Source organism: Cannabis sativa, chromosome 2 (genome assembly GCF_029168945.1).
Source record: "Cannabis sativa cultivar Pink pepper isolate KNU-18-1 chromosome 2, ASM2916894v1, whole genome shotgun sequence".
NCBI lineage: Eukaryota > Viridiplantae > Streptophyta > Magnoliopsida > Rosales > Cannabaceae > Cannabis > Cannabis sativa.
In genome coordinates, this window is record NC_083602.1 from 89,262,165 (window position 1) to 89,276,304 (window position 14,140).

Sequence of the window (14,140 nt, forward strand, 5' to 3'; positions counted from 1 at the left end):
TGTGATGGGGTGTTGTTTGATTGTGTTATTAGCTTTATTGTCTAAATTTCCGGGGGCAGTTTTGTCCCATGTGGCTCGAGATAAGAATTTTGCAGCGCATGGTTTGGTAAAGCATGCCCTTCGATTAGACAATGAGCTATCCTGGCTCGAGGAGGTGCCGTCGCCGATTGTGGATTGTTGTTTTGTTTATCATGTGTGATTTTAATCACCGCGTCAAAAAAAAATCTTACCGGAAATATAATGAGTAAAATTTACATTATAATTAATGCTGTTTTTTTATTTACTTATTTACTACTAATTAATAATATTTACTAATTAAAAGCTTTTTAATATTTTATTTATTTATTTAAATATTTTTTTTATATAGTTTCAAATAAAGATGAATGACAATCATGACATCTTTTAAATTTCGAAACGCTTCTTCGCACTTATTATTCACGCTCACACAATACCTTTCTTCAACAACTCTGTCAATGGCTAAAATTTGTTTAGTTTGATTTGATATTACTTTATTTTTGGATTGAATTTCAAGAGATCATAAAAATGTCAAATTGATGAATGAAGCATTTCAATTAGGTTTTGAGTTTGATTATCTTATTTTTATGTGACTTAATTTTGAGAAAAATATTGTAGAATACATTCAATAAACAAAATTACTAATGTCATCATTATTTAATATTTATATATTTTATTTTGGATTGATAATGAATTGTAACTAAAAGGATATTAGTGACTAAAAAATTGTGGATCAACAAGTATTAGTGATAATTTTTGTTGGAGTAAATACCATTTTGGACTCTGTGTTTTGCAAAAGTTACAGATTGGACCCTGTGTTTTGTTAAATGACAAAATGGACCCTGTATTTTTTAAAATAGTAAAAATAGGACCCTAAGCTTAATTTTTGACAACTTTTTTTTTAATACAACCAACTTGAAGACAATGCTTAATACGAACAGATACAAAAAATGTAAACAGTTTTGTCATAACACTTTTAGATCGGATTTTAATTAAACTTTATTTTGACAAAAAATCAATTCAGGGTCCTATTTGTACTATTTTAAAAAATACAGGGTCCATTTTGTCATTTAACAAAACACAGGGTCCAATTGGTAACTTTTGCAAAACAGAGGGTCCAAAATAGTATTTACCCTTTTTGTTGTGATTAAAAAAATATTAGTTTCAATTTTGTTGTGATTGAAAAAATATTAACTACAATTTTTTGTTGTGACTAAAGAAATATTAATCATAATTTATTGTTGTGACTAAAAATTAGCCATAATTTTTTGTTGTGACTAAAGAAATATTAGTCAATAGTCACAGTTTTTTGTTGTAGCTAAAGACATATTAGTCACAACAAATATTAGTCACAATTTTTTTGTAGCTAAATATATTTAGGTTGTAGCTCAAAAAATATTAGTGACAATAAATGTTGTCACCAAAGATAAATAATTTGTAGCTAAATGGTAATTGTGAGTAATTGTTGTGACATAATTTAATTAGTTGTGACTTTTAGTCATAAAGATTAATTGTGATTAAAAGTGATTTTTAGTCGGAGCATTATTTTTATTGTAACTAAAATTTTTGGATACGATTTTTTTATTTATAACACTGTTAAAGGAAAAAGATTGACTAACTTTTGATTAAGATATTTTTTTTACTTTTAGTTACAATTTTAATTGTGATTAAAAATAAAATTTTTCGTGGTAGCCTTACATAATTGAAGTAATAGACGTATAGGCGTATAGCTATATATAGGGATCGATCGTGTGTGAGTGTTTTTCACCAACTCCAATTTAATATATTGAAATTTTAATTAATGCTTTGTCGTTTTAATTTTCAACAGATAACATATGTGATGGTCCATTGAAAAGCTTTATTCTTTAGATACCTAACAATTAATTTTATTTTGAAGAATGTCATTCTAATATAACTGTATTTTTTTGGTTTGGTGTTGTGATATTTTTCAGTTTTGCTAGCTCTGACGACAATTTTATATTGGAAAGGTATCTTTTCAATGTGATGGGGTGTTGTTTGATTGTGTTATTAGCTTTATTGTCTAAATTTTCGGAGGCAGTTTTGTCCCATGTGGCTCGAGATAAGAATTCTGCAGTGTATGGTTTGGCAAAGCATGCCCTTCGGTTAGACAATGAGCTATCCTGGCACGAGAAGGTGCTGTCGCCGATTGTGGATTGTTGTTTTGTTTATCATGTGTGATTTTAATCACCGCGTCAAAAAAAAAATCTTACAGGAAATATAATGAGTCAAATTTACATTATAATTAATGCTGTTTTTTTATTTACTTATTTACTACTAATTAATAATATTTACTAATTAAAAGCTTTTTAATATTTTATTTATTCATTTAAGTTTTTTTTTTATATATATATAGTTTCAATAAAAGATGAATGACAATCATGACTTCTTTTAAATTTCGAATCGCTTCTTCACACTTATTAATCACGCTCACACAATACCTTCTTCAACAACTCTGTCAAGGGCTAATACTTGTTTAGTTTGATTTGATATTACTTTATTTTTGGATTGAATTTCAAGAGATCATAAAAATGTCAAATTGATGAATGAAGTATTTCAATTAGGTTTTGAGTTTGATTATCTTATTTTTATGTGACTTAATTTTGAGAAAAATGTTGTAGAATACATTTAATAAACAAAATTACTAATGTCATCATTATTTAATATCTATATATTTTATTTTGGATTGATAATGAAATTGTAACTAAACGGATATTAGTGACAATAAAAAATTGTGGATCAACAAGTATTAGTGATAATTTTTGTTGTGACTAAAAAAATATTAGTTTCAATTTTGTTGTGACTGAAAAAATATTAACTACAATTTTTTGTTGTGACTAAAAAAATATTAATCATAATTTATTGTTGTAACTAAAAATTAGCCATAATTTTTTGTTGTGACTAAAGAAATATTAGTCAATAGTCACAATTTTTTGCTGTAGCTAAAGACATATTAGTTACAACAAATATTAGTCACAATTTTTTTGTGGCTAAATATATTTAGGTTGTAACTAAAAAAATATTAGTGACAATACATGTTGTCACCAAAGATAAATAATTTGTAGCTAAATGGGTAATTTTGAGTAATTATTGTGACTTTTAGTCCTAAAAATTAATTGTGATTAAAAGTGATTTTTAGTCGCAGCATTATTTTTATTGTAACTAAAATTTTTGGATACGATTTTTTTATTTATAACACTGTTAAAAGTAAAAAAAATTGACTAAAACTTTTGATTAAGATATTTTTTTACTTTTAGTTATAATTTTAGTTGTGATTAAAAAAAAATTTCGTGGTAGCCTTATATAATTGAATTAATAGACGTATAGGCGTATAGCTATATATAGGGATCGATTGTGTGTGAGTGTTTTACACCAACTCTAATTTAATATATTGAAATTTTAATTAATGCTTTGTCGTTTTAATTTTCAATCTTTATGGTTTTCTTTTTCAACAGAAATATATAAAAAGAAAATAAACATATTACGTAATACTTATTACATATATGTGGATAAAATGATTTCTTATAGTAATTCATATAGTTAATAAATTAAAATGAACATAAAAAGAAGAAAATAACAAAAAAAAAATATTTTTTTTATTTTATTTTTTTATATATATCTTTTATCCTATATACACTATATATTTAATAAATATACAATGTTACACGTTTTTCTCATGCCTTTTCTTATAAATATTAATTGAATATATATATATATATATTGTGCTTAACAAACAAAAAATATATATATCTTTTATCCTATATACACTATATATTTAATAAATATACAATGTTACGACAAGCTAATAAACTTCAAAAGGGCTGAATCTTTAATTTTTTTAGAGGAGTTGTAGTGGATTTTGAACTTTTGACGCAAATAAAAAGAATGATATAATAAGGAAAGACAATTCCTATTACTATACCGCACAACACATTTGCTTATGCCTTTTTCTCTTTTGTTTGTTTGTTTGCTACATAATTCTAGTGATTCCCAATATTGTTAATTAAATAGTGATTAATTAGTGTTAGTTTTGGTATTTACTACTTTTCCCTAATATTGTATAGTGTGTGGACGTAGGTACACTAAAATTGTATGTATCAAAATAGCAGAATTACTCACCTAATTATATTAAATTGTGTACGTATATGTTGTCCATATATAGCAAAACAGAAAAGAAAGAAAAAAAGAAAATTAAATTGCTATTATGGAAAGTGGAAGGTTAATTGGCTTAGAGGTGTATAAATAGGATTTATATATATATAATATATATATTTTATGGAAAAAAATAGGTACTAAATGGAACTATACGTATAATAAAAGCTAATAAATATAACTGCATGCATGCATGCATGAATGATTTTCATATATATAATTAAAGGGGAAAGGTAGTGTATCTTTTGACTTAATAGCAATCTCGGTGAGTGTTTTATAAAAATAGTTTTTATAAAAAAATTTATATTAGTAAAATAATTTTATAAGAAAATTTATTAGTAAAATTTTGTACGGTCGCAAAAATGATTATGACTTACACTGTGCGACTAAATATAAATAAAGATAAATTTATAGTGTGCAATTATTACTATGATCGCATAAAATAAATTAATTAAAATTATTTTGTAAATTTTAGTATTTTATATTATTATTTTGACAAATTTTATAATCCCGAAAACCACCAAATAGTCAACTAGGGATCCCTAAATACGGGTTAGTATGACCCATGTAGTAAAAAACTTGTGAGTGGGATGATATTTTGATTTTATATCTATAAAAAAAAAAAAAAAAAAAAAAAAAAAAGGTTATATTTCTTTTTTATAAAGCTATATATATAGCTATGAGAATGAACAATAATGCCGTTCTACATAAATTAAGTATTTTTAGATAAATTAATGTATAATTTTGTAATCAATTCTAAATGTGAAGGTTTTAATGGGTTGTGTTGAGTTCTCCATTAATTCAAAAATCAATTAATAATGTATTAATGGGTGTTATAATTCGATGGTAATTAATTAATGTGATAATAAAAACAAAGATAAAGCATGAATTGATGGCGTCAAATATGAGAATTAACACATTTTTGGATAAATATTAATTAATCATGTTTATTGGATTCAATTAAGTTATCTAAAAATTAATTAATATGCACAAATGAGTATATATATACTGATCAAGTAATTACGTGTCTATACATTTTGTAACCAATTCTAATTCGATCTGAATTAGGGTTTTAATAAAAATCTTTATATATATATATATATTTATATATATATATATATATATATATATATATACTCTATCTTCATTTGATCAATATATTTATCAAAGTAAAATTCAACAAATAGATCTATATATCACTCTGAAAATCCTATTCTCCTCCAACACCATTTCTTGCCTACCTCTTCACAAAACCAGCTGGTACGTATTATATTTATATATTTATATATATATGCACAAAATTTTATTATAGACATCAAATTTATTAATTAATTTTCTGAAAGGTATATTAATTAAGTAACTGTCCAAACTTTGTTATTCTAAAAATTGGCCAATAGGTACTAACCACACAAAAAATCGGTTTTAGATTTGTAATTTGTTTCTGATTATGAAATTTAATTATAACTACTGCATGCATGCATGGCTTATTTAATTTATATATATAGATGCAAAAACAATATAAATAGACTATATATATTTAATAAAACATATAATATTCACGTACTTAATTAATATATTAATTACTTGATATAAATTAATATTATTTATTTAATTAATTTATTCTTTTCGGAGCTATATATATCATAATTAAATTAAATCGGACAAATATATTATCATTTTATGGAAAAAATTAATTGTTAATCAATATGACAATGAGCATAGTTTTTTCTTTAAATTGTCTATAGCTAGCTATGTATTTTTAATCTTTTTTTTTAAAATATATATATATATATATATATATATATATATATATATGATCAAACCATAGACTCTCTAGTAATATATACTTATGTTATAATTTACTTGGATTTTATTTTAAATAAGAATTTCCTACTATATAAATATGTATATATATATATATTGCTAAAGAATTTTTTTATTTGTTTTTTTGCTCCATCATGTTATAATTGTTTGGCTCCATATACTTATGTTATTTAGTGATTAGATATGATCACCACTTTTTTATACACATCATACTATTATTAATTTTTTAAATTATTTTTGCAGAAATGACTCTTATTTATTTCTTCACCATCTTTATGGTACTACTTCCTAGTGTTGTACCACAAAGTCAAGAAGATGATAGTACTCAAGAAAACTTGAGTCAAAAAACTGAAATTTTGGTCATGATGCTTTTAATCGGAGTATTTTTCGTAATTTCTATCATTAGATGTATACATATATTATATCACGATAATTTTCACGGTGATGAAGAAAATCCATCCGTGCAATTATCTGTGCAAAATGCACCTGAAGATAATGCACCGACCGTGGATTTACCTACACAAAATGCACCGGTTGAAGATTCACCTGCACAAAATGAACCTGAAGATATTATACCCGTACTTACTATAGACGCTTTTCCTGAAGACAAGTATACGTGTGGAGATCATACAACATCTGAAGGAGAAGAATGCCCAATATGCTTAGAGGAATACGAAGAGGGAGCGACCGTAAGAAAGTTTCCTTGCGGTCATGTATTTCACCCTGAGTGTATGCAAAATATATTAAATAATAGACTTAAGAAGTGTCCTAATTGTAGATTTATGTTTGCTTAGTACTTATTCTATATAAGTTTTTAAAATAAATATAATTTAGTTCAAATTAATAATATATTAGTGTATGTTTTATAATTTTTCAAATAGTGTAATAAAATCATATAGTTTATCTTTTACAGAATTCCATTTTATTTATTTATTTATTTTGAGTAAATAAGTGATATTAATAATAATAATAATAATAATAATAATAATAATAATAATAATAATAATAATAATTAGTATGTAAACAAGTTACTGATATTTTGCCTTATTCACTCATGTTTTCTAATTAATTCATAAATAATATATATTGCTCTCATTTTTTGTGATCGAGGAGCGTTTGGTTATAGATGTAATGTATCATCTTAAAAGGGATGTACTGATGTATGTACCCTCTACTTATTTTGGCATCCAAAAAAAATTTTCAGTCTAATTTTTTTTTATATTCAGGTACGTTATAGCTATTTGAAATATCTTACAAAATTTTAAGAAATTCAGAATAATTTACAATATAAAAAATAATGTTCGAACAGTCTATATTATACACGTATAAAATAAAATAGTCACGCGTGCAATACATTGTTTGAACGTAGTTTTCAGCGTGTTAAACTTTTCTGAATTTCTTAAAATTTTGCAGGATGTCTTAAATAACTATAATTTACATGACCATAAGAAAAAATTTGACTAAAAAATTATTTCAAATACTAAAATAGATAGAGATATATCAGTACATCCCTTTTAGGGAGGTAAATTATAAAATTTTCTATTAATATATATAAACATATATTTGTCACCTTGTAGTTGTATGAAAGAAAATACTAATTAATTTTGCCTAAACAACTTTGATTAATTATATATGGAGTTTAGTTAAAGTGGAAAGGTAATTATATATATTTATTAAAAGAAAAAACTTTTATGTATACTTTAAGTGTCGGTTTTAAAATGATACTAAAATTCATTTGTCTCAGTTTATAATAGACACTTAAAATCTAACTTTTTGTGACTGTGGAATAGGTGTCAATTCTATGAACTGACACTAAAGGTATAAGTGTCAATTTAAAACTGACATTAAAAATGCAGTTTGTAGTAGTGGTGATAAGATTTAATAGAATTTATATATCAAACATATGATTATGCAACAGACATGTGAACCAAGCATTATCTTAAATAAGTAATAAAATAATTATGTCCCTTTATTAATAAATAAAATTCAAGATAACATTAAAATAGGATTTTAGTTAGGGCTCAAAACCCAACATGATATACCAGGCACACCAGAACATTAATTGAGGTAACTATGTAAGGGATAGAGACACTAAGAGATCTAGATCATCAGCTTATTTTTCTTAACAGGAGGTAACTTCACTAGCTGGAGAGTTCAATTATAGCCAATAGTAGCCTTATCCACAATTTGAGTATACTGCCACTACAGAGGCAATCAAGGAAGCTCTATGGTTAAAAGGGCTTATGAAACAGTTAAATCTAGCTAAGAAATATCCTATTATCTACTCAGACAACCAAAGTAGTGTCTACTTATGTAAAAATTCTGGTTTTCACGACATGATTAAATACATAGAGATAAAATACCATTTCATCATGGATAAAATTACTCAAGGGGAAATTGAGATTGACAAAGTGCCCACAGAAATGATTCCTGTATACATGAGAGCTAAGGTAGTATCCCTAAATAAGTTTAAGCTTTGCTTAAGCTTATTAGAGATTGAAATAGGTTGGCAAAACCCCTAGTGGGTTCTAGCCAAGACTGTCAGAAGACCTAAACTAAAGCCTACCAGCCCATATGGGGATTCATGTAGAAATTGTTGGAATAAATCTTCATATCCACTGTCCAGATCAACGTAACATTTTATTACAAATTTACAACAAAAAAGAGACTATTACAACAAGTGGCCTTCGAACGTAACTAACTCTATCTCTGAACCAAAGTTAGTGAAAAATTCAGTTAACTGTTGCAACTAATATCAACTCATTCTCTGAGCTACCTACTTCTATAAATACATAGAAAATTAAATAGAAAAAGACAAATCGAAGAGGAGAAGGAAGAGGCTTACAACGTTGAGTCCTGGAGCCCTAGGGTTAGGGCTCAGAGGTCCATTTCCAGGAGGAAACATACACAAAGAGAAAATCAGATAGTTAGAGAGAGAAAGAGAGATAAACATTAATTGAGAGAGAAATACGTGTAATAAAAAAAGGATTACCAATCGCTACTTGTGATTTGGAATCCATCATTGTACTGTGCTGATCTTTGAAGATCTGATAATGGAAACGAGCCATTCTTCTGAGGCGAGCTCAAAAGAAGAAGTACCCAACAATATTTGGGAACTTCTATAAAATCTGGTGCTCTCTTTATTTATTTTTCTTTTACTCAGTTCATAATATTGTATGTGTATGTGTGTGTGGTTTAACTTTGATCTGGGAAGGGTGTTTGGCTTGATTCAAGGTTAATGAGGGCTTCGAGTAATTTCTTCTCTAGAAACTCGAAGCTCTAGTAAGGTTTCGTTGATTGTGTGTGAGAAGGAAATAAGGGGTTCTGAAGGGTTTTGTAATTGATCAAAACGATGTAGTTTTGATTGGAGTCAATAGGTCTGTTTGACTCGGAGTAAAACTCTAATCGACCTTGATACCTTTTTTGATAATTAATTGACCTTGATACCTGATTTGTGTTCTTTGTTAGGGGTAGGGACATGTTTTGTAATTTCCTACATATTTGTTACAATATAATATATAATTGCACAATTAACAATATTTTTGAAACTTACGGTGCGTTTGGAAAGCCACAATGTAATTGAATTTGTGTGTAAGTGGAGGTAATTACACAATTTGACATGTTTGTCTGACCATGTAATTACACTATAACAGTGTAATTGAAAGTAATTGAGGAGTTCCAATTACACTCTCCAATTCTCATGGCCCCCGGTGAGAATTGAATGTAATTACACTGTGTAATTACTAAATACTTTCCATATTAAACATTAGCTATTAAAAAATATTATTTTTCTATGTAATTACTTACTATTTTTCCAAACAAGATATTACGAATTTATATGTAATTACCACCTCATATCCAAACACACCTTGTATTTTCAAATATAGTGTAATTACTAAACTGTGTAATTACTACCTAGTAATTACCCTACATTGTAATTACACAGTTACTTCTAAACACACTCTTATTAAAAAAAAAATCTTAAAACACTAATTTGTTCGAATTTATGATAAAAAATAAATCCTATAACTCCTTTCAAAAAAAAAAAAAATTTGTAACGTAGTGTATTTATTATTTATTTGACTTATATAAAAGTTTTGTAACGTCGTAAAATTGGATTTAATAATACAGATAATAATATTAATTTTTTTTGTAATATTTTATTCTTGAAAATATCAAAATCACAGTCATATATACTATTATAGTTTTACCTTTTTGATTTCTCCATTTTTAATATAAATAAATTTGTAGTTATCTACATTACACTGAAAGAGAAAGAAAAGAAAATATTTATTTTACCAAAGACTAAATAACGTAAATTATTATTAAATATTTATTCCTTTTGATTAATTTTCAATTGACCTAGCTACATAATAATCATTCTCTATATAAACTCATTTATCCAATTCATCTATTGAAACCTCTCATAATATATTACGCTACCTATTAACTGGTATGTGATTTCATTTTTCAATATCTCATAATATTTTGGTGGATTTGTATAAATTTTTTTTGGAATATTTTGTGAGAGAATTAAATATAGTTATTATTGATATTTGGCTAATTTATATCGATATTTGTATTGCAGATAAAAAATTTTGACATAAATATGGGTATGAGGGGATTTTCGATGGTTGTAATTGTGTTGTGTACATTTTTATGTTATTGCGAATCTCAAGAACAACCAGTAGAATTATCAAGAAATGAACTTCTAGAAATAGAGAATCAACTTGAGCGACTGAACAAATCATCAATCAAGATTATAAAAGTATTTTTTTTCTTTCATTATTATTAATTTCATCTTCATTCTCCCACTTATCTAACTTGTTCTGTGTCATGTACAGACACAATATGGAGATATTTATGATTGTATTAATTTTTACGAACAACCAGCATTTGATCATCCTTTATTGAAGAATCACAAATATGATTTTCAGGTATATTTTTTTAAATAATTATTTATGTAATATAGCTCTTTATTCTTTATTTTTTCAAAACCATAGTGAATTTGTATTATAACATATTTATATGTATTTATGGTGTAGATGCGACCTTCTTCTCATCCCAAATTGATGGTTAGGGAAGACAAGCCTCCAAAGAATGTGAAAGAAGTATCAATAAAGGGTGAAAAATGTCCAACTGGGTATGTTCCAATAAGAAGAACTACTAAGGAAGATCTGATCAGAGCCAAACTATTTACAAAGTCTTATACCTCAAGAATTAATTCTCCTCCTACTTTTCATGTAAGCATATAATTTTTTACATTTTCATTTTGTTTTGACAAATTAAATAATATATTCCATCATTGAAAAATAATTACAATTTGAATTTGATTACAATAGCATGCACTTGTTTACACATCTGATTCAACCAAGAAATACAATGGAGGTGGAACATTTGCAAGTTTTTACACACTATATAATGTCACTGGCTCACAATATACTTTTGGTCGAATCAAATTACAAAATGGACTAGATATCATTCAAGCTGGTTGGGGAGTAAGTTTGATTTTCTTTTGAATATTCTTTAGTGTTAAAAATAATAAAGTTTTTCAGATAAATTATAATTTTTTAGAATATTTTTTCACTTACTAATTTGTTATCCTATTATTTATTAGGTAAATCCTAGTGTATACGGGGATAATCAAACTCGGATCTTCATATATTTTCAGGTAATAATTTTATGTTATACATTCGGTGAGTAGGTGTGGATAATTTAAGTATCAATATTTTTTAGGCTGGCGAAGTATCTTGTTTCAACACAGTGTGTCCAGGGTTCGTTTTGGTTGATCCCCAACCTATGATTGAAATGACTCTAAGAGAAACTCATCCTGGTACTTTACCTACATGGGAAATTGGTATCAATATTTATCGGGTAAATAAAATTAAATATTTTATTTAATTTTTTCCCTACCAAACTTATGTTGAATATCTTTATTGTAAAATGAAAAAAAAAAAAAAGTGTCTTATATTTAAAATTTTGGGTTATCTTGTACTTGTTTGACATGATATAATAGGATCAAATTACTGGAAATTGGTGGCCTCAACTTGGAAAGAATCGTGATCAAATTGGATATTGGCCATCAAGCATATTTAGTGGTGGATTGAAAGACTTGGCTACATATATTGATTGGGGAGGAGAAACTTACAGTCCACTTGGTCAAATCGGTCCTCCAATGGGCTCTGGTTTACTTCTAAAACAAGATACTCGTTATGACGCATTTTGTAGATTTTTAACAACTATAAATGAGGGGCACATACAAGAAGATGCTAAAAATACAAAAATTTCTTCTATCGACATTGACTTTTATTTAGTTAAAGATTGGGGATTTCATCGTAACTTTGGACATGTCATGACATATGGTGGCCCTGGTCCTAGATAATTTCTTTACATTGTATTACCCACCAAAATAACATTTTAATGAGAAAAAAATAAATATATTAATATTTGTGCTTTTGATAGAGTTGATTATAAAATATAATATTAAACTCAAAAATGGGTATCTTTTAAATATTATACTCGTTAAGTGTGCGAATGATATTTGAAATTAAAGTGTTATATAAGAGGTAAAAACCAAAAGATAAGTTGAGTGACATAGGAAAGAAACTATTTTAACCAAATTAATGTAATAAAATTTTACCTTTGTGATTTATGTCTAAACTATCTTGGGAGAACCTCTTATACTTTTATTTAGGTTTACATTAATTTTTATTAGTTTTATCAAAACTTTAGTTGATTGGATAATTTTTTTGTTGTGTTAGCTCATATTGCTGATGATCAATAGTTAATGGGCATAGCATCTGTGTGTATAAATTCTAGTTTAAGTAAAAATGTGGACTTTTCTAGTTAACTGAAGCATTTGATGAGTAGGTCTAGTCCAACTAAGGTTATGTAGCTAAGTTACTTCTCTAACTCTATAAATACATATTTACTCATCACAATCGTATACCCTCTTGATAATCAGATTAATAAAACTGCTTCTGATTTAGAGACCTAGGGAGAAAGACTTAGTTGATAGTATTGCATTATCAAATTAAGATAATTATTATAGATCAATCAAGTACCACTACTACAAAATAGACTTTTAGTGTCAATTTGGGGGACGTTTTTTTTAAAAAAAAAAAAACTGACACTACAGACCACCCCAACTCTTTGGTCTCAGTTTATAATTGACACCTATAATGACTTTTAGTGTCGGTTAGTAGACCAATACTAAAAGTATAGCTGAGACCAAATTGTTTTGTTTTTAAAAAATATTCATATAGATTGAGTATAAGTCTCGGTTTAAAATTGACACTAAAAAGATTCTTTGGTCTCGGTTATAAACTGAGACTATTGAGATGAATAGAAAAAAAAAAGCCCAAAAAAACCCTATTATATACATATTATTCCAAACCCTACATTTCAAACCCTCTCTCTTTTTCTTATGCCTAACCCGATCTCTCTCTCCCTTCTCTTCTTCATGCGGCGACGCTCCTCCGGCCATCCATCTCCTTCGTTGGCTTCGCTCTCTATCTCTCTTGATAACAGGTATGGCTCTCTCTCTCTCTCTCTCTCTCTCTCTCTCTCTCTCTCTCTCTCTCTCTCTCTCTCTCTCTCTCTCTCTCTCTCTCTCTCTCTCTCTCTCTCTCTCTCTCTCTCTCTCTCTCCCGCGATAACAGGCACGTATCTCTCTCTTCTCTGTAGATTACGATGAAGCTTTCATTGGGTTTTTTTGGTTGGACTGTTTGTTTTGGTGGTCAAGGTGAGCGGCAGTGATGGTGGTCGTGGTTTGGTATTGGTCGAGTGGCGGTGATGGGGTCGCGGTCTAGTTGTGGTCGAGCGACGGTGATGGTGGTCGTGGTCTGTTTGTGTTCTGGGTTTCAGGGATGGCTCTCGCGGTGGTGGTTGTGGTCGAGCGACGGTGATGGTGATGTGGTTGTGGTCGTGGTGGCTCCGGGAATGAGAAAAACAAAACGATTTAGGGTTTTTTTAATTTAATTATTTTATTTGTTTTAAATAAAAGCTTATGTAATATATTTATTTGTTGTAATCTATATACTATTTATTATTTAAAATATGTATTTGTTGTAACATATAGGATGTAATATGTAATTTGTTATGTAATAATAAATGAATTATTAAAATTTAA

At 27.3% G+C, this 14,140-nt stretch overlaps 1 protein-coding gene and 1 long non-coding RNA gene across 2 annotated transcripts; both read left to right on the forward strand.

Annotated features, from left to right (window-relative positions):
* The first annotated feature begins 10,368 nt into the window (after window positions 1-10,368).
* On the forward strand, window positions 10,369-12,495 carry LOC115719103 (protein neprosin-like). Its single transcript, XM_061108893.1, has 8 exons — window positions 10,369-10,462; window positions 10,598-10,777; window positions 10,854-10,946; window positions 11,055-11,252; window positions 11,352-11,507; window positions 11,627-11,680; window positions 11,746-11,883; window positions 12,026-12,495. Exons 2-8 carry the CDS (start codon window positions 10,619-10,621, stop codon window positions 12,389-12,391), a joined length of 1,164 nt encoding a protein of 387 aa, XP_060964876.1. The 5' UTR covers window positions 10,369-10,462; window positions 10,598-10,618; the 3' UTR covers window positions 12,392-12,495.
* Window positions 12,496-13,307: 812 nt separating this feature from the next.
* Window positions 13,308-14,140, forward strand: LOC133033854 (uncharacterized). Its single transcript, XR_009685909.1, has 2 exons — window positions 13,308-13,539; window positions 13,696-14,140. It is a non-coding gene; the product is annotated as an uncharacterized LOC133033854 (long non-coding RNA).

What these genes read in the sequence shown, in the direction of transcription:
- LOC115719103 (XM_061108893.1), top strand. Translation starts at nt 10,619, where the DNA reads ATGGGTATGAGGGGATTTTCGATGGTTGTAATTGTGTTGTGTACATTT. An exon ending in ATTCTCCTCCTACTTTTCAT is followed by an intron (nt 11,253 to 11,351) that starts GTAAGCATATAA and finishes TGATTACAATAG; the next exon opens with CATGCACTTGTTTACACATC. An exon ending in TTGGTATCAATATTTATCGG is followed by an intron (nt 11,884 to 12,025) that starts GTAAATAAAATT and finishes ATGATATAATAG; the next exon opens with GATCAAATTACTGGAAATTG.